At 44.4% G+C, this 18,147-nt stretch overlaps 1 protein-coding gene across 3 annotated transcripts in view; it reads left to right on the top strand.

Annotated features, from left to right (window-relative positions):
* The window catches only part of phc3 (polyhomeotic homolog 3 (Drosophila)), a 156,188-nt gene that overhangs the window by 96,314 nt on the left and 41,727 nt on the right, over window positions 1-18,147 (top strand). For all 3 annotated transcript variants that reach the window (XM_059992214.1, XM_059992194.1, XM_059992204.1), the window contains 2 exons: window positions 2,807-2,963; window positions 12,338-12,588. In XM_059992214.1, coding sequence (XP_059848197.1) covers window positions 2,807-2,963; window positions 12,338-12,588 — 408 coding nt within the window. The remainder of the gene's footprint in view (window positions 1-2,806; window positions 2,964-12,337; window positions 12,589-18,147) is intronic.

Raw genomic sequence — 18,147 nt, 5'->3', positions numbered from 1 at the left:
ACCAGTCTGGCCATTTTCCTTTGACCTCTCTCATTAATAAGACATTTTTAACCACATAACTTCTGCTCACTGGAATTGTTTTTTTGTTTTTTGCACCATACTCTGTAAACTTGTGAGATTGTTGTGTGTGAAAATCCCAGGAGATCAGCAGTTTCTGAGACACTCTAAGCAACCCATCTGGCACTAACTATCATTTCACAGTCAAAGTCACTTAAATCACATTTCTTCCCCATTCTGATGTTCAGTCTGAACAACAACTGAACCTCTTGACCATGTCTGCATCCTTTTATGTGTCGCGTTGCTGCCACATGATTGACTGATTTGCATTAATGAGCAGGTGTACAGATATACCTAATAAAATGGCCTCCAAGTGTAACTAATCTCATCTGTATTCCTCCATCATAGTTCACACTCTTCCATCCCCTTCCTGTTCATGTGCCTGTCTAGATGTCTCTTAATCTTTGCTTATGCATCTGCTTCCACCACTTCCCTTGGCAGCACATTTTAGGCAACCACACTGTCCAAGTAAAAATAACTTACCTCACCAATCTCTTAAATTTTCTGACTCTTCTCACCTTAGACCTGAGCCCTCTTGTATTTGACATTTTCACCTTGGTCACAAGACTGAACATCTGACTTGTGCATGCCTGTCAATTTTATAAACTTCTATCAGGTCACCAAAGCTCCAGAGAAATCAATCAAATTTTTCTAAACTCTCTTTAATGTTCATACCCTCCAACCCAGGTAGCATCCTATCAGCTCTGCAAAGCTCCCACATTCTTCCTGTAGTGGGGTGACCAGAACTGTACAGGATATTACAAATATAGAATAATGACACCTTTATACAGTTGCAACATGATTTCTTGACTCTTGTGCTCAATGTCCTAACAGATTTTAGAGTAGGAGTTCCCAACCTCGGATCCATGGATCCATTGCTTAATGGTATTGGTTCATGGTATAAAAAAGATTGGGAACCCTAGTTTAGGGTGGTCACAGAACATAGAAAATAGAACAGTATAGCACAGTAATCAAATGCTTAATTAAACTAATTCCATACCTCTCCATATCTTATTTCCTGCACATTCATGTGCCCATCTAAGAGCCTCTCAAACACTTATGTCGTATCTGCCTTCACCACCACCCCTGCCAGTGCTTTCCAGGCCTGCATCACTTTCTGTATAAAAAAAATACTTATCCTGTACATCTCCTTTGAACTTTTCTTCCTCTCACTTAAGTGCATGCCCTCTAATATAAGTAATTTCAAATCCAGGAGGAAGATACCAGCTGTCTACTTTATCTATACCTTTTATAATCTTATGAACTTCTATCAGATCGCCCCTCAGCCTTAGCTAATCCAGTGAAAACAACCCAAATTTGCCCAACCTCTCCTTGTAGCTTATCTCCTTATAACCACTCTAGATCATCACTGTGCCCAGTGGCTCTCAGGAAACCCTCTAATCCAGGCAGCATCCTGGTAAACTGCTTCTGTACAAAGTCTTCACATTCTCCCTATAATGGGGGTGACTGGAACTGAATGCCATACTTCAGATGTGGCCTGACCTGAGCTTTATTAAGCTTAAAAGTTAAAAGAGAAAATATATTAAAGATTAGCTTTATTTCTCACATGTACGTTGGAACATTAGTGAAATGTGTTATTTGTGTCGACACCAACACAGTCTGAGAATGAGCTGGGGGTAGCCCGCAAGTGTCACCATGCTTCTGGCACCAACATAACATGCCCATGACTCACTAGCCCTCACATGTATGTCTTTGGAATGTGGGGGAAACCAGATCATCCTGTGGAAACTCACTTAGATATGGGGAGAACGTACAAAATCTTCACAGGAATTCGACCCCAATCATTTAGCATTGGTGCTGTAAAACAATGAGCTAACTGCTACAGTACTTAATAACAATAATAGTAATAATAACTTGATTTATATAGCACCTTTCATACAGTAAGATGCAAGCTCAAAGTGCTTTACATAAATTGTAAAGATTAATCAATATAGTCATAAAAATATGTGCCAAGATTAAAAATCATAAGACAATATTATATAGAATAAAATGTAATTGAATATACCAAATTATATAAATGTAGCAACATCAACAGGCATTAAGTAATCCTATAAGTAGGCCAAATTTTAAAAAGTAGGTTTTCAGAAGTGTTTTGAAATGTTCCATGGTACTTGTCATCAACATCGTGCCGTGTTATATGACATGGGTGGTCCTGGTCTCATGATCATGATTTTTCTTGGCAAATTTTTCCACAGATGTGGTTTGCCGTTGCATTCTTCTGGGCAGTGTCTTTACAAGATCGGTGATCGCAGCCATTATCCGTAGTACTAGTGTGAAGTCTCTCAATCGGTAAAGAATTCCAGGTTTTTGGTGCATAAGAACAAAGGGGCACTTCACCAGTTCTTACATGACTGCCTCTAGGAACACTAAGCAAACCTGTATTCACAGATATAAGATTATGATGAGGGCTTTAAGGAGTTAGACTTCAAAATATATGGTAGTGAAGGTCACTTGGAACTAAGAATGGGAACAATAAAAAAAAGTGGAACAGTAATTTTGAGAAGTATGTACTGATTATTATTATACTGAGTATTCTTGATATTGTTACCTGTTTGCTGACATCTCCTTTCATTGCCTGTCAAAGGATTAGATTGTATGTGAGACTGTGCACATGCCATGTGGAGTAGTCTGTGATAACTGAGCTCTGCCTGTTTCAGGTGTTGCTAGAGACAGGACCTTTCCACATTGGGTCCTGTACTTTAACAGTGAGTCCTTGTGCCTCCATCAGGTGTGCTCGGTAGAAGACACCTGCGACCAGGAGATGAGGGAGGAGCAAGACGAGTGCTTCGCGGTGCAGAGAGCTTCCTCGCCACTCACCTCCCACTCCGAATCCTCCATCTCGGCAGCTGAAGGGGAAGCACAGACAGCCGAGGACGTTTGCCAAGGTCAGGCACCTAGTCAAGAGAATAAATGGAAACATGAGAAAATGGTTTGGCAAGAGAATCTACTAAATAGCTCACTAGAAACAGGGCTTAGTACTGCCCTGGATATCGTGTTCCGTTCTGGTCACCTCATTATAGGAAGGCTGTGGAAGCTTTAATGAGGGTGCAGAGGAGATTCACCAAGATGCTTCCTGGATTGTAGAGCAAAGTCCCTCAAAATCCCTCAAAGTTGCTGTGCAAGTTGACAGGGTTTTTGAGAAGGTGTATGTTGTGCTGGCCTTCTTTAGTTGGGTGATTGAGTTCCAGAGTATCAAGGTAATGTAGCAGCTGTATAATAACTTAGGTTAGACAACTCTTGGAATATTGTGTTCAGTTCTGGTCACCTCAATATAGGAAAAGTATGGAAGCTTTAGAGAGGGTGCTGAGGAGATTTACCAGGGCACTGCTTGGACGAGAGAGCATGTCTTATAAGGAAAGGTTTAGAGCTAGGATCTATCTCTTTGGAGTAAAGAAGGATGAGATGTGACTTGATAGAGGTGTAGAAGATGATAAGAGGCACAGATAGATTGGACAGCCGAAGACCTATTCCCAAAGAGGAAATGGCAAATACAAGGGGGTATAATTTTAAAGTGAATGGGGGGCGGGGAGTAATCAGGGGTACACTCTTTACATAGAGAATGGTAAGTGCATGGGACACATTGTGAGGGGCGGTGGCAGAGGCAGATATGTAAGAAACATTAGATAGGTACGTGGATGAAAGAAAATGGAAGGCTATGTAGGAGAGAAGGGTTAGATTTATCTTGGAGTTGCTTAAAAGGTTGGCACATCATGGGCCATAAGGGCTGTACTGTTTTATGTAACAGAAGGTTTACTCTGCCTCCCCCGCCAGCTGAGGATCCCAGCATGAAATGATTTTTTGTATTCCTGCTGGTGATCCCTCTTCATGTGTGTCAAAACTAGCACAGGATTGGTGATTATTTAAACCAGTTAGAACCTTTGTGGTGGGTGGAAAAGGGGTGGTCAGGGTTAATTAAGGAAATTGTGTTGAATTGGGGGACTGAGGTGAGTTCAGATGACTCAGAGGGTTGTATATCTGTTATTCTTCACACTGTGGGACTGAGGATGCTGAGTGACGGAATATATTCAACACTCAGTTCAATAGGATTTTGGGTTCTATGGGGATTAGGTGTAGAGGAGCACTAATGCCTGCAAACTACCTTTTCCTAAATCTCCCTTCTGGAAAGTTATGTAGCGGTAATGAAACAAAAATGTCACACCATATTAAAAGTTTCTTCAGTCAGTTCAATCATTCTACTCCCCAGCACCCATCTATCTGTTACCTCAGTTACTGTACTGCACTACAAACACTTTAAACCATTTTTAATAAAACTGCTTACATTGTAAGTACATGCTGGTATTTATGTATTTAAGCACATTTTAATCCCTATCAGTACTTTAACCTTAATTCTTCATAATTGTTGAATGTTAAACCATAAGACATCGGAGCAGAATTGGGTCATTTCGATCATTGAGACTGCTCCACCATTCCAACATGGTTGATTTCATTCTCTCTACTCCATTCTTCTGCCTTCACTCCATAACTTTTGACACCCTTACTAATCAAGAGCCTATCAATCTCCACTTAAAATATATCGAATGACTTGGCCTCCACAGCTGTTTGCTGTAGTGAATTCCACAGATTCAGCACTCTTTAGATAAAGAAGTTTCTCATAAACTCTCCATATCCATTCTATCTGTCTTTCAATATTTGTTAGGTTTCAATGAGATCTCCTCTCATTCTTAAAAACTCCAGTGAGTTGAGACCCAGAGCCATCAAGCACTCCTCATACATCCTTTCTTTTATAGTATGTTCTAGTCCTTTGGAAATGAATGCTTTTTGTTGCATGTTGCTCCCTGACTAGCACAACACAGCATATTCCTAATGAATATAAATATGTTTGGTGAATTAGGTTGATGCTTGATTCTGTTTTGAAGTTCAGATACACGATCTGCCAAATTCTTATGTTCTTATAAAAGCAAGTTAAAAATTGTCCCCTTGAAAGAACAGGTTGTATCTATGGAACTCCAAGCCCCAGGATGTATAAAGTGCTATATTATAACTTTGTAGTTTTAGGCACTGCAGAAATGCTGCAACCACACAGCAGGATCCCACAACAGCCAGATCATCTGTTTAATAGATCTGCTGGAGGAACTTAGTGGCTTGAGCTGCATCTGCAGGAGGAAAGGATCAAAATCCTGTAAAAGTCTTGATATATGTTCTCAACCTTAAATCAACCCCTCTCCCCCCACCATCAAAAAAGAAGCATCGGCACTCAACACTGAGCACTCAAACATGAGCAAGGCAACGACAAAGACACAAACTTGCAGTTACCCCAGAGACTTAGCATTTCACCCGGTATTCGACATACCACAGGCTCTCTCTCTCCCTAATAAGGGAGAAAGAGATGTTTCTGTTTTCACAGCGAGAGGGGAGACAGAACTAACAACTGGCTGGTTTATGATGTTAAACGTCCATTACGTTGCTTTTATTGAGCTCTCTGCCCAAAGATCTAGGCACACAGCCGTAGATATTCCAACTCCCCCATTGACACACGGGTCTCTTGTTGACACTGACCTTCGATCCGCCCGTCTCTGGAGCCCTGAGATCCTAGGCCTCCAAAGCTGAGCTGGACTCTCAGTCTGAACCCTTGGTGTGCCGAACAATGGCCAGTTATGAAATCCCAAGAGCGGGTCCCATTCCTGCAAAGAACCATAGTCAGCATGGAACTCCAGGTCAGGGTCTTCAAAAGAGCCCTGAAAGGGAAAAATAAAGATATTAAAGATGGAAATAGAGCTGTTTCCAAAGATGCAAGCAAAGGAGTTGTGGTTTAGTGTCAGCATCACGTTGTGCTCAATACTCTTGTTACAAGGATTAACCCCTTAGTAATAATGATCAGAGAGGCACAATGAGTGCCTACACCTACATTTTACCTACAAGGACCTTTACTATCTCAAATGAAGAGCACGCTAATTTACACAACTGAGTACCTGTGTACAGACCTACTAGGATTCCCTGACCCTCCATGAACAGTCAATAAAGACAAAAAGTATTACCCGGGGAAGGAGTCTGTGCTGGCCATATGCTCCTTGTGGTCCTACTCTGATTTCCATGTGTCCATGGGGTCCTCCACATCGCGATGGTTGGTCTCTGGAGAGTTGCATTTGAAGCTCCTAACTCTATTGTGTTCCTCACCCTTGACCTACCTGGGTCACCTTCTTATTGGCTCTGGTCCAGGGCAATGGCCAGGATTGTATGGTATCTGCCCTGCCTCGTGCCTTTGTTCTTTTCAACTTTGACTCATTCAAACCAGCCAAACCAGGTGACCCAGGCACTGAGCCTCCTCCTGCAAGCCTGCCAATTTACATGATACATAACTACTTGCCTGAGACTGGTCTGAGGTTTAGCTGGTCATTAGCTGAAACTCCTTCTGTCCACATACAATTACTCTGATTAAGTTATCCCAGAGCAAGAAACAGTTCATCAAAGTGTTCACAAAATGGGACAGCTGTAGGGATAGTCCCACAAATCAGCCACCTTCATCTCCAAGCACCAAGCAAGGATAAAGACAATCGTTTTGACTACTTCCACTGTCCTTGATTTATCCAAATGATTTGTAGTCTAAGTTCTTTCTAGCCAACACTCTTAGAACACCAATGTGTAAAAAGCTCTCTTTACAACCCTTGCCACTATCAAGGGATTCTTTATCTGTATTCCCAGATCCCTTTGTTCTACCACGCTCTTAGTGCCCCATCATTCACTGTGTTGTTATCAGTTCATGGGGAAACATCAGGGAATGCTGAATTTCATGAGGCAGAATTCACCCAGACTGTTGAGGGTTAAGTTTGCCATGTATGGTATGTGTTACGTTGTACGTTATTACTTCATCTATAAATATAGTCAACGTCGCCATTTGTTGGCAGGGGAATAAACTGTATGTTAGAATTAATGACACTCGTGTTGATTTTTGTTGACACTCCTACACTGGTGACGCCAACATTCCTCTGGATGATTCTGGAGTGATTTCACTTGTTTCACAATCATGACTGCAGATGCTGTTGCTCTCAAGCTCCCTGACTTCTGGCAGAAACATGCCGCGGTTTGGTTTGCTTAGGTAGAGGCCGAGTTCGCAGTATGGGGAATCTTGCAAGATGAGACGAAATACTACTATGTGTCACAGCATTGGACAGTTCTATGGTGACCAGAGTGATGAGCTTCCTACAGCACTCCCCAGAAGTCGGCAGGTACAAGACCCTTAAGCAACTCCTTTTAGAGACTTCCGAACTTACGGGTCTGAGCACACCTGTCGGCTCCTCTCACTGCCCAGCTTAGGCGACTCCAAGCCATTGGAGTTGATGGACCACATGTTGTCCCTCCTTGGCAGACATCAGCCTTTCATCTTCAGAGAGCTTATCCTGCAACAACTACCAGGCGAGGTGCAGTCGGCTCTGGCTGCCTGTCCCCTGAAAGATTCTAGCGAGAGAGGCTGACAGGTATATTCTGTCACCAAGACGGCCTGTGTGACCATGTGGCTGGACAATTTCACCACCTCACCGTCACCTCAACATGAGAGAATCATTGGGGCTCAACAAGGGTCTCCTCCCCTGTGTTTCTACCACGTGAGGTTTGGGTTGAGAGCTAAGAAGTACTGCCCACCCTGTGTGTTGAAGGAGTTGGGAAACAGAATGGCCGGCGCCTGTTAGCTGCTATGGGCGTTGGTAGGTCAGGCAGTTTGTTGTTCATTACAGACAGTCTGGGTGCTGTTTCTTCTGTGATGTGGATGCTCAGGTGAGCATCCTGCCCGCGTCTAAATTGGACTTAGGAACTGAGGAGATGGACTATCTCTCAAGGCGGCACTCAGCAACGCCATCCAGACTTTTAGTAAGTGTGAGATGGTGGTGTGCTTTGGCGGGCAGAAGTTCAGCTGGAATTTTGAGTTGGCGGCAGTGTCTACACCTTGCCGGGGGTTGACTTCCTCTGCACCAACAGCCAGAGCCATGTCCAGATGTCACTGATGTCCAGAGCCAGCGCTTTGTCAATGCAGACACTTCCTACTCCCTCTCCGGCACACGCAGCGTCACCGGCACTTCAAAGTTGTCCAGCTCCCTTTCCACCTCCAACGACCTCCTCCACACAGGGTGGAACAGCACGTCTTCACCACCAACCTACCGTTTACACCCGTGCCAGGTGCCTCGACCCAGAGAAGCTAGCCATCACTAAGGCTGAGTTTGACGCCATGGAGCACCTGGGCATCATCAGGTGATCCAGCAGTCCATGGGCTTATGTGCGAAAACCAGGTGGGGGAAGGTGGGGTGGGTGGTCTCCATGTGCTGAGTACCACCGCCTCAATGACGCACAACCCCTGACTGATACCCTATCCCGCACATCCAGGATTCCTCTGCCTGCCTCGAAGGTGGACCTCATTCGCAGTTATCACCAGGTCTCTATCCTCTGTCCACCCAAGTGACATTACTAACACCGCTGTTATTACACCATTTAGTCTGTTTGAGTTCCTTTGGATACCGTTTGGGCTGAAGAACACGGCGCAGACCTTTCAATGTCTCATGGACAGTGTTCTCAGTGATTCACCATACCTGTTTACGTAGTTGACATTTTGGTAGCCAACTCTTCTAAGGACGGATGTTTCTTACACTTGAAAGCCCTTTTCAAACGCCTTAGTCAGGACAGTCTTATCGTCAACCAGGTGAAGTGCCAGTTTGGACTGTCCGTGGTCAGTTTTCTCGGACACCTTGTGAATACAGCAGGGGCAGTTCCCCTGCCAGCTAAAGATGAGGCTGTTAAGTGCTTCCCTCGGGCAGTCACTGACAAGGCCCTGCAGAAGTTTTTGGGCATGGTGAACCATTTTATCTCCAAAGCAGCTCAGCTCATGCACTCTTCTGTGAGGCCCTTAAGGGCAAAGTGGCCAAGCATGTTGTGGACTGGACATAGGAAAGGTTCAAGGCATTCTCAGATATTAACCGGGCATTGTCTAATGCAACGTTGCTGGTGCACTCCCTCCCAGACGCGCCGATCGCTCTTACCACGGATGCGTTGGATTGCACGGTTGGCGTGGTGCATGAGCAATTGGTCAATGGCGTTTGGCAGGCTCGCGCCTTTTTTAGCTGTCAGCTTCACCCCTGCAAGTGCGAGTAAAGCACATTCAATTATGAGCTTCTCGGCCTGTATTTGGCAGTGCGGCATTTTCACTTTCTCCTAAAGGGCTCTCCTTTCACGGCTAAGGTCTCTGAACCTTGGTCTGCTCAACAGCAGCGCCATCTCTCTTTTATTTGAGAGTTCACCACAGACAACCAGCATGTCACAGGGAAGCATAACCTCGAGGCTGACCGCCTTTCCTAGTCCTTCACTGGTGCTGTCATTTGGGTGTGGACAATGCACAGATAGCGGCAGACTAGATTTCAGACCTTAGCATTCAGGCAGACACAGGGTTGAAATTGGCAGACATTACTTTCGGTGACAGTGGCGTTTCACTGCTGTGATGTGTCATTGGGGCGACCCAGGCCGGTTGCGCTGGTGAGCTGGCGGCGACACATTTTCGATGCGGTCACCGGGCTTCCTCACCTGGGCCGAAGGGCATTGCAGAAACTGCGGGCAGAGAAGTTTGTGTGGCATGGGCTTATAAATGATGTCAGGGACTAGACTCATGCTTGTTTAATGGGTCAATACATAAAGGTTGGCTCATTTGGCTCCTTATGTGGTCCCTGTGCGGTGTTTTGGCCATGTGAATGTGGATTTGGTTGACACATTGTCCCCCTCATGCAGGTGTCTTCACCTCCTCACCGTAGCTGATAGAACCACACGTTGTTGGAGACCGCGCCGCTGTCGTCCATTTCAGCCATCCGAGTGTTCATTGGCTTGTGGATCGCTCAGTTTGACGTCCATGGGATATGGCTTCAGTCCAGGGGATGCAGTTTACATCTGAGCTTTGGTGTGCAGTTGTCTGTGATCTAGGGGTCAAACTGCACCAGACTACGGCTTATCACCCTCAGGCCAATGGTCTGTGCAAGTAGTTCCACAGTTCAATGAAAGCGGCTCTCTCAGTGATGGTTGTTTGGTGGACAGACTGCTGTGGGTCATGTTGAGCCTGAGATTGGCCCCTAAGGCTGACTTTCAGTCCTCTTCTGTGGAACACATTTTCAGGCAACCCCTGCAGATGCCAGGAGAGTTTCTCCCAATATCCATGGTCTCAGGGTCCACTTTGCAGCATCGGTCAGCTTTTATGGACAATGGCAAAACTTCACTCCGGTGCCCACTGCACAGAATGGCCTGCGGCAGTCACAGCTGTTGCCAGGTCTGTGGGAGATGAAATATGTGTTTCTGTATCATAATGGACATCGGGTTCTCATGCAGCCACCTTATGATGGCCAGTTCCATGTGTTGAAAGCTCAGGATAAGTTTTTTACTCTGGTCTTTGGAGGTATCCTGGACAGTGTTTCTGTGGATCATCTCAAGCCTGCCCATTTGGACCTGGACTCTCCAGAGGAAGTGGAACAGCCCTCGTGGAGGGGCCAGCCTCCCACCTCCAGACCTCTGACATTGACTGTTCTTCCTCCCCAGCACCTACCCATGAAGGCAGGAGTAGGTTCAGCCGTTTTGTGGGACCCAACTCTTTTGACTTTGTCTACTAGGTTGAATTCTGGGGGGTCTGCTTAATTTCATTAGGCAGAATTCACCTAGACTGTTAAAGTTAAATTTGCTGTGTACGTTGCATTTCACATCGTACGTTATTATGTTTTCGGGGATACATCCTGAGTTGGAAGGCTGTGCGTTCGAACCCCACAGTAGACAATTAGACATGCTACAGAGAGTTGCACTGTTCAAGGTGCCACTTCTCAGATTCAACAATGAATCACATCTGTACCCACTCAGATAAGTCAGATCTTCTGGCACTACCTTGAAGTGGGGTGGGGTTTACAACTCTGAGATTTGTCTTCCCTACAGACTGTCATGAAACAAAGCAGAAACATGGAACTAACCCATTCAAAAAAAAACATCAAGTATCAACCCCCACTTCTCCCCCACATACATAAAAAAAAACAATTATTAACTTTAAAACTTCCTCTCTTAAGTTTTCATATTAGACTCATATTTCCTCCAGAAAATCTTTTCAATGATCAAGATTATTTATTGTCATTCATCAGTACGTGAGTGCATAGAAGGAAATGGCTGCTTCACTGGGTGCAATGCAGCATAAAAAAACTCTATAAGCTGGAGGAACACAGTAAATACTGCATAAGTACATATTACATAGACTGATTGTATGTACAGTACATAAAGTGATAGTGCAGGCGCTGACTCTGTCCATAAGTTGAGAAGAAGTAGTGGGCTGGGTTTATGGGTGGAGCAATTGATCAGCCTGACAGCTTATGGGAAGTAACTGTTTTGAGTCCTGTCATGGATGCTGCATGACCTCTTTCCTGAAGGAGTGAAACATACAGTTCCTGAGCAGGATGGGAGGAATCATTCTCTCTGCTGAGATTAAAGACAAGGCAGTTGCTGGAAACCATAAACACGAGAAGAAAATGTCAGATCCACACAGCAGGTCGGGTAGTATCTGTGGAGAGAGAAACAGGGTCAGTTTTTCAGGTCAGTTCTCCGCATGCTTATTGAAGGGTCACTGAGTGCAGAACATTAATTGGTCATCATACTTCCAGTACCTAATAAAGTGGCCTCTGAGTGTACGTGGTCTTCTGCTGCTGTAGCCCATTCACTTCAGAGTTTTACATGTTGTGTGTTCAGAGTTGTTCTTCTTCACACCACTGTTGTAATGCATGTTTATTTGATTTATTGTCAGCTTGAACCACTTCGGCCATTCTCCTCTGACCTCTCATTAACAAGGCACTTTTCCCCACAGAACTGTCACTCTCTGGATTTTTTTGTTCTGCACCATTCTCTGTTAATGCTAGACAGAGACAGTTGTGTATGAAAATCCCAGGAGATCAGCAGTTGCTGAAATACTCAAGCCACCCCTTCTGGTACCAACACTCCTTCCACACTCAAAGTCACTTAGATCATGTTTCTCCTCCATTCTAATGTTTTGTTTGAACAACAACTGAACCTCTTAACTATGTCTGCATGGTTTTGCATTGAGTAGCTGCCCCATGACTGACCGATCAGATATTTGCATTAACGAGCAGGTGTACCTAATAGAGTGGCCACTGAGTGTAAATTGCTGGCTGTGGGAACTTGCTGTGTACAAATTCCCCTGCTGCTTTACAGCTGAGAGGTGCCAAAGGGTGCCATATAAATGCAGTTCCTATTAAAGGAGGACTTCATGGCTCCATCCACCTTTGACTTGCAGAACGAGTGGGGACGCCGGTCATAACACCGGCGAGTGCCTCAGTCATCAGGTCCTCTGCTGACTCTCTGCAGCTGTCCAGCACCACCTGCCCCGCCAGCCCGCCTGCCAAGCTGAAACCCAGCGGAGCCGCTCCCACCCCGACTAACTTGCCGGGAGCCGACAACAAGCCACCCCAGGCCATCGTCAAACCGCAGATCCTGACACACGTCATCGAGGGATTTGTGATCCAGGAGGGACTGGAGCCATTTCCCGTGAGTAGAGCTTGATCTTTATAAATTATGTCCACCTCATACACTCAGTAGCCACTTCATGAGGTACCTCCTGTGCCAAAAAAAAAGTGGCCACTAAGTGCATGTTCATGGTCTTCTGTTGCTATAGCCCATCCACTTCAAGGTTCAACATCTTGCGTATTCAGAGATGCTCTTCTACATACTACTGTTGTAATGTGTGGTTATTTGACTTACTATCACCTTCCTGTCAGCTTGTACCAGTCTGTCCGTTCTCCTCTGACCCCTCTCATTAACAGAACTGCCGCTTGCCAAGTGTTTTTTTATTTTTCCACACCATTCTCTGTAAACTTTACAGACTGTGTAAAAATCCCAGGAGATCAGCAATTTCTGTGATACTCAAACCACCCCGTCTGACACCAACAATTCTACAGTCAAAGTCATTTTGAATACATTTCTTACATATTCTGATGTTTGGTTTGAACAACAACCGAACCTCTTGACCATGCTTTTATGCATTGAGGTGCAGTCACATGATTGGCTGATTAGAAATTTGCATCAAAGAACAAGTGTACAGGTGTACCTAATAAAGTAACCACTGAGTATGTAACAATTTAGTTGATTTGCATAGAAGAATGAAAGGGGCTAAGAGAGCTCATTGAATTTTACAGAATGTGAACAGGTCAGGATAGACAGAATAGGAAGGATCCTGCCTTTTACCACTGCAGAAAGCAGGATCTCCAGGTAGCCTCCCATTTCAATTTCCCATTCCCATTTTGATATGTATGTCCATGACCTTCTCTACTGATGAGGCTAAACTCAGGTTGGACGAGGAACACTTCATATTCTGTCAGGGTAGCCTTCAGTCTAATGGCATGACCATCAGTCTCTCTAACTGGAAATTATTCCCCCACATCCTCCTTTCTCTTGCGATTCCCCATTCTGATGATCATCTCACCCTTTCTTTTCTCCTCATCTTTCTCTGGTTCCCAACGTCCTTCCCCTTTTTCTATGGTTTATTGTCCTCTCCTATCAGATTCCTTCTTTTTCAGCCCTTTACCTCTTCTACTAATCACTTCCCAGATTCTTACTTCATTCCTCTCTCCCTCAGCCACTTTCCCCATCACTTGGTCTCTTCTGGCACTTGCTATTTTGTACTCCCTGTCCTTCTACCTTCATATTATGGCTTCTCCTCCCTTTCCCATCTTGAAGAAGAGTCTTGACATAAATAGTTGAAGGTCAACTGTTTATTCCCCTCTTTATTTGCTGCCTGACCTGCTGACCTCCAGCATTTTGTGTGTGTTGCTCAGGATTTCTAAAATCTGCAGAATTTCTTATGTTTAGGATACATTTGATGCAGGAAAGATGTTCCCAATAGTAGGATGTTCAGGATTAGGGATCAGAGAACAAGAGTTAGAGTTATTCAGGTGGGTTTAAACTTATTTGGCAGGGAAATGGGAACCGGAGTGATAGTGCTGAAGATGAGATACTTGGTTTAGAAACAGAGGCAATATGTAGTGAGATTCCTAGCAAGGAGGTTCATGAGAATGATTCCAGAATTAAATAGCCTGTCGTATAAGGACTGTTTGATTGCTCCGGGCCTATGTTCATTGGATTCAAAAGAATGAGGGATGACCTAATTGAAACCTATTGAATGGTAAAAGGCCTTGATAAAATGGATGTGGGGAGGATGTTTCTATGGTGAGAGTGTCTAAGCCTCAGCATAGAGGGGCGTCCTTTTCAGAATGAAGATGAGGACTCCCTATATTCATTCTGCAGGACCTTATCCCTTGTTCTGCCTGTGTCGTTTGTACCAACATATACAATGATCTCTGCTGCCCACTTGTGCCAGCAGAAGCACTGCTCCCCCCACTCTCCCACCATGCAAGCAATAGCAGAAGCCCCCCAAAGAGACCCTGATTCAGAGTGCATCAAAACTACAGTTCATAACCCAGCTCTTTGGAATCTCAGACAGGCTTTCTCTGTCCATCGAGAGAGAGACAGAGAGGTCCTGCAATGATTAGAGTGGAGATCAGCAACTTGCATGCCATCCATTCAGATCATTCCAAACATTGAGGTAGTACAAATGACATGCAGCAATAATTCCAGGTACAGAGACAATAAAATTCAAGGAAGATTGTGAGATCAAAAGTCCAATTTATCATTCCAGGGAACTGGCCAGTAGTTTTATAGCTGGTAGAATCTGTGCTTTAGCTGGTGTTACGTGCTTTCAGGTTTTTGTATCTTCCACTTGATGGGAAAGGAGAAAGCACACCGCAGCTTGACAATAAGATGCAAGAGTCAAGTAAATGCAATTATAAAGAAAGCACGGCATCACCTCCATTTCCTTAGTAGTTTGCGAAGATTCAGCAGGACATCTAAAGCTTCGACAAACTTCTATAGATGTGTAGCGGAGAGTATGTTGTCCAGTTGTATCTCAGCCTGGTATGGTAACACCACTGCCCTTGTGCAGGAAATCCTGTAAAAAGTAGTGGGTCAAAGTCCATCACAGGTAAAGACCTCTCCATTGTTGAGCACCTCTACAGGGAGTGTTATCGCAGGAAAGCAACATCCATCATCAGGTCTCCCACCACCCAGGTCAAGCTTCCTCCTTGCTGCTGCTATCAGGACAAAGGTACAGGAGCCTCAGGGTTCCCACCTCCAGGTTCAGGAACAGTTAATAACACCTCAACAACCAGGCTCTTGAATCAGTAGGATAACTTCACTCAACTTCACGTGTTCCATCACTGAATTGTTCCCACAAAATATGGACTGACTTTTAAGGACTCTTCATCTGACCTTGTTGATGTTTATTTCTTTTTTATTTATTATTATTATTTCTTTTTTTCTTCTGTGTTTGCATAGATTGTTGCCTTTTTCACGTTGGTTGTTCATTTGTTCTGTCAGGTGCAGTCTTTTGTTGATTCTATTATGCTCCTTGGATTTACAGTGAATGTCCGCTAGAAAATAAAATCTCAGGGTAGTAGACCATAAGACATAGGAGCAGAATTAGGCCATTCAGCCCATTGAGTCTGCTCTGCCATTCCACTCAACCCCATACAACTGCCTTCTTGTCATATTCTTTCATGCCCTGACCGCTCAGGGAAACTATCAACATCTGCCCTAAATATACCCACAGACTTGGCCTCCACCACAGTCTGTGACAGAGCATTCCGCAGGTTCACTACTGTCTAGCTAAAAAAAAAATCCTCCTTCCTTACTTCTGTTCTAAAAGGTCGCTCCTCAATTTTGAGGCTGTGCCCTCTGGATCTGGATGCCGCCACCAGAGGAAACATCTTCTCCACATCCACCCTATCTAGTCCTTTCAACACTTGGGAGGTTTCAATGAGATCCCTCTGCATTCTTCTAAGTTCCAGTGAGTAGAGGCCCAAAGCTGCCAAGCACTCCTCATATGTTAGCTCCTTCATTCCCAGAATTATCCTCATGAACTTCCTGTAATGACAGCACATCCTTTCTGAGATATGCGGCACAAAATTCTTAACAATACTCCATGTTGCCTGACTAATGTCTTATAAAGGCAGCATTATCTCCTTGTTTTTATATTCTATTCCCCTTGAAGTAAATGCCAATATTGCATTTGCCTTCTTTACCACAGACTCAAGCTGTAAATTAACCTTCTGGGACTATTTCACAAGGACTCATAAGTTCCTCTGCACCTCTGATTTCCCAACACTGTATTCCATCTGCCACTTTTTTGCTCATTCTTCCAATTTGTCTTAAGATTTGCTGCAATCGCATTGCTTCCCCAGCACTATCTACCCTTCCACCAATCTTCGTATCATCCATAAACTTTGCCACAAAGCCATCAATTCCATAATCCAAATCATTGACAAACAACGTGAAAAGTAGCGGTCCCGATACTGAATCCTGAGCAACACCACTAGTCACTACAACATGCTGGAGGAACTCAGCAGATCGGGCAGCATCTGTGGAAACGAGCAGTCAACGTTTCGGGCCGAGACCCTTTGGACCCCAGCATCTGCAGTGTACTTTGTGTTTACCACTAGTCACCGGCAGCCAACCAGGAAAGGCCCCTTTTGTTCCCACTCACTGCCTCCTGCCTGACAGACATTTCTCTATCCATGCCAGTATCTTTACTGTAACACCATTGGACTTTATCTTGTTAAGCAGCCTCATGTGTACTCCTTATCAAATACCTTCAGTAAATCTTAGTAAATGACATCACTACCTCCCTTTGTCCAAACTGCTTGTTTCTTCCTTGAAGAACTCCCAACAGATTTGTCAGACAAGATTTCCCTTCAAAGAAACCATGCTGACTTTGACTTATTTTATCATTAGTCTCCAAATACCCCAAAGCTTCATCCTTAATAATAGACTCCAACACTTTCCCAACCACTGAGATTAGGCTAACTGGTCTATATATTCCTCCCTTCATAAAGAGTGGAGTGACATTTGCAATACTCTAATCCTCTGGGACCATGCCAGAGTCAAGTGATTCTTGAAAGATCATGACCAATGCATCTGTTATCTTTTCAGCAACCTCTCTGAGGCCTCTGGGGTGTAGTCCATCTGGTCCAGGTGACTTATCCATCTTAAGACTTCTCAGTTTGCCTGGCTCTTTGCCATTTCTTTGTCACCATTAATTCCTCACCAGCGCCATTTCCAGTGGCACAATATCAACTTTCATCTCCGCTGTACTCTTTATATAACTTAAAAATGTTTGGTATCCTGCTTTATATTACTGCCCTCATATTTCAAATTTTCCCTTATAGCTTTTTCAGTTGCCTTTTGTTGGATTTTAAAAGTTCCTCATTCTTCCAATTTACACTCACTTTTGCTATGTAGCGTGCCCTTTCCTTGACTTTTATGCAGTCCTTCATAACCCTTGCCATTTGAGAACTTCTGTGGGTCATATCTCAATGGGTTTCAATAGGTACATTTAATGTCAGAGAAATGTATACCATATAGATCCTGAAATTCTTTTTCTTCGCAAACATCCACGAAAACAGAGGAGTGCCCCAAAGAATGAATGACAGCTAAATGTTAGAACCCCAAAGCCCCCCCAACTCCCCCGTCCCATGCACAAGCAGCAGCAAAGTGATGACAGCCAGCAAAAAAGCATCGGCGCCCCCCCAATTGAGTGCTCAAGTGTACAGCAAAGCATCAGTAAAGGCACGAATTTGCAGTACACCAAAGACTACCTGGTAATTCAACATATCACAGGCTCTCTCCCCTTAATAAGGGAAAAAGATATGTCCCCATTTCACAGCGAGAGGGGAGACATAACAAAACAACTTACCAATTTATTGTGTTAAAAGTCTGTTGAGTTGCTTTTTGCAAGCTCTATGCCTAAAGATCTCGGGTCTCTAGGCATACAACCAGCAGCCAGCTCACTGCTTTCTATCTTCTGTGTACTCCCACAACACACCAGGCAGCGGCACCGACCTCGAATCTGCCTGCCTCCATAGCCATGAAAGTCTGGCACCCTGAAGGGGCACTGGTCTTCCAGGCTGCGTCTGAAAAGCGGCCGATTGTGAGTGCCTGAGAATGGATCCCATTTCCACAAAGAACCTACGTCAGTGTGTAACTCCGGGTCAGGGT

The sequence above is a fragment of the Hypanus sabinus genome, chromosome 2 (assembly GCF_030144855.1).
Source record: "Hypanus sabinus isolate sHypSab1 chromosome 2, sHypSab1.hap1, whole genome shotgun sequence".
Taxonomy (NCBI): domain Eukaryota; kingdom Metazoa; phylum Chordata; class Chondrichthyes; order Myliobatiformes; family Dasyatidae; genus Hypanus; species Hypanus sabinus.
The sequence above is the reverse complement of the archived record's forward strand: the minus strand, read 5'-3'. Positions and strand labels throughout refer to the sequence as shown.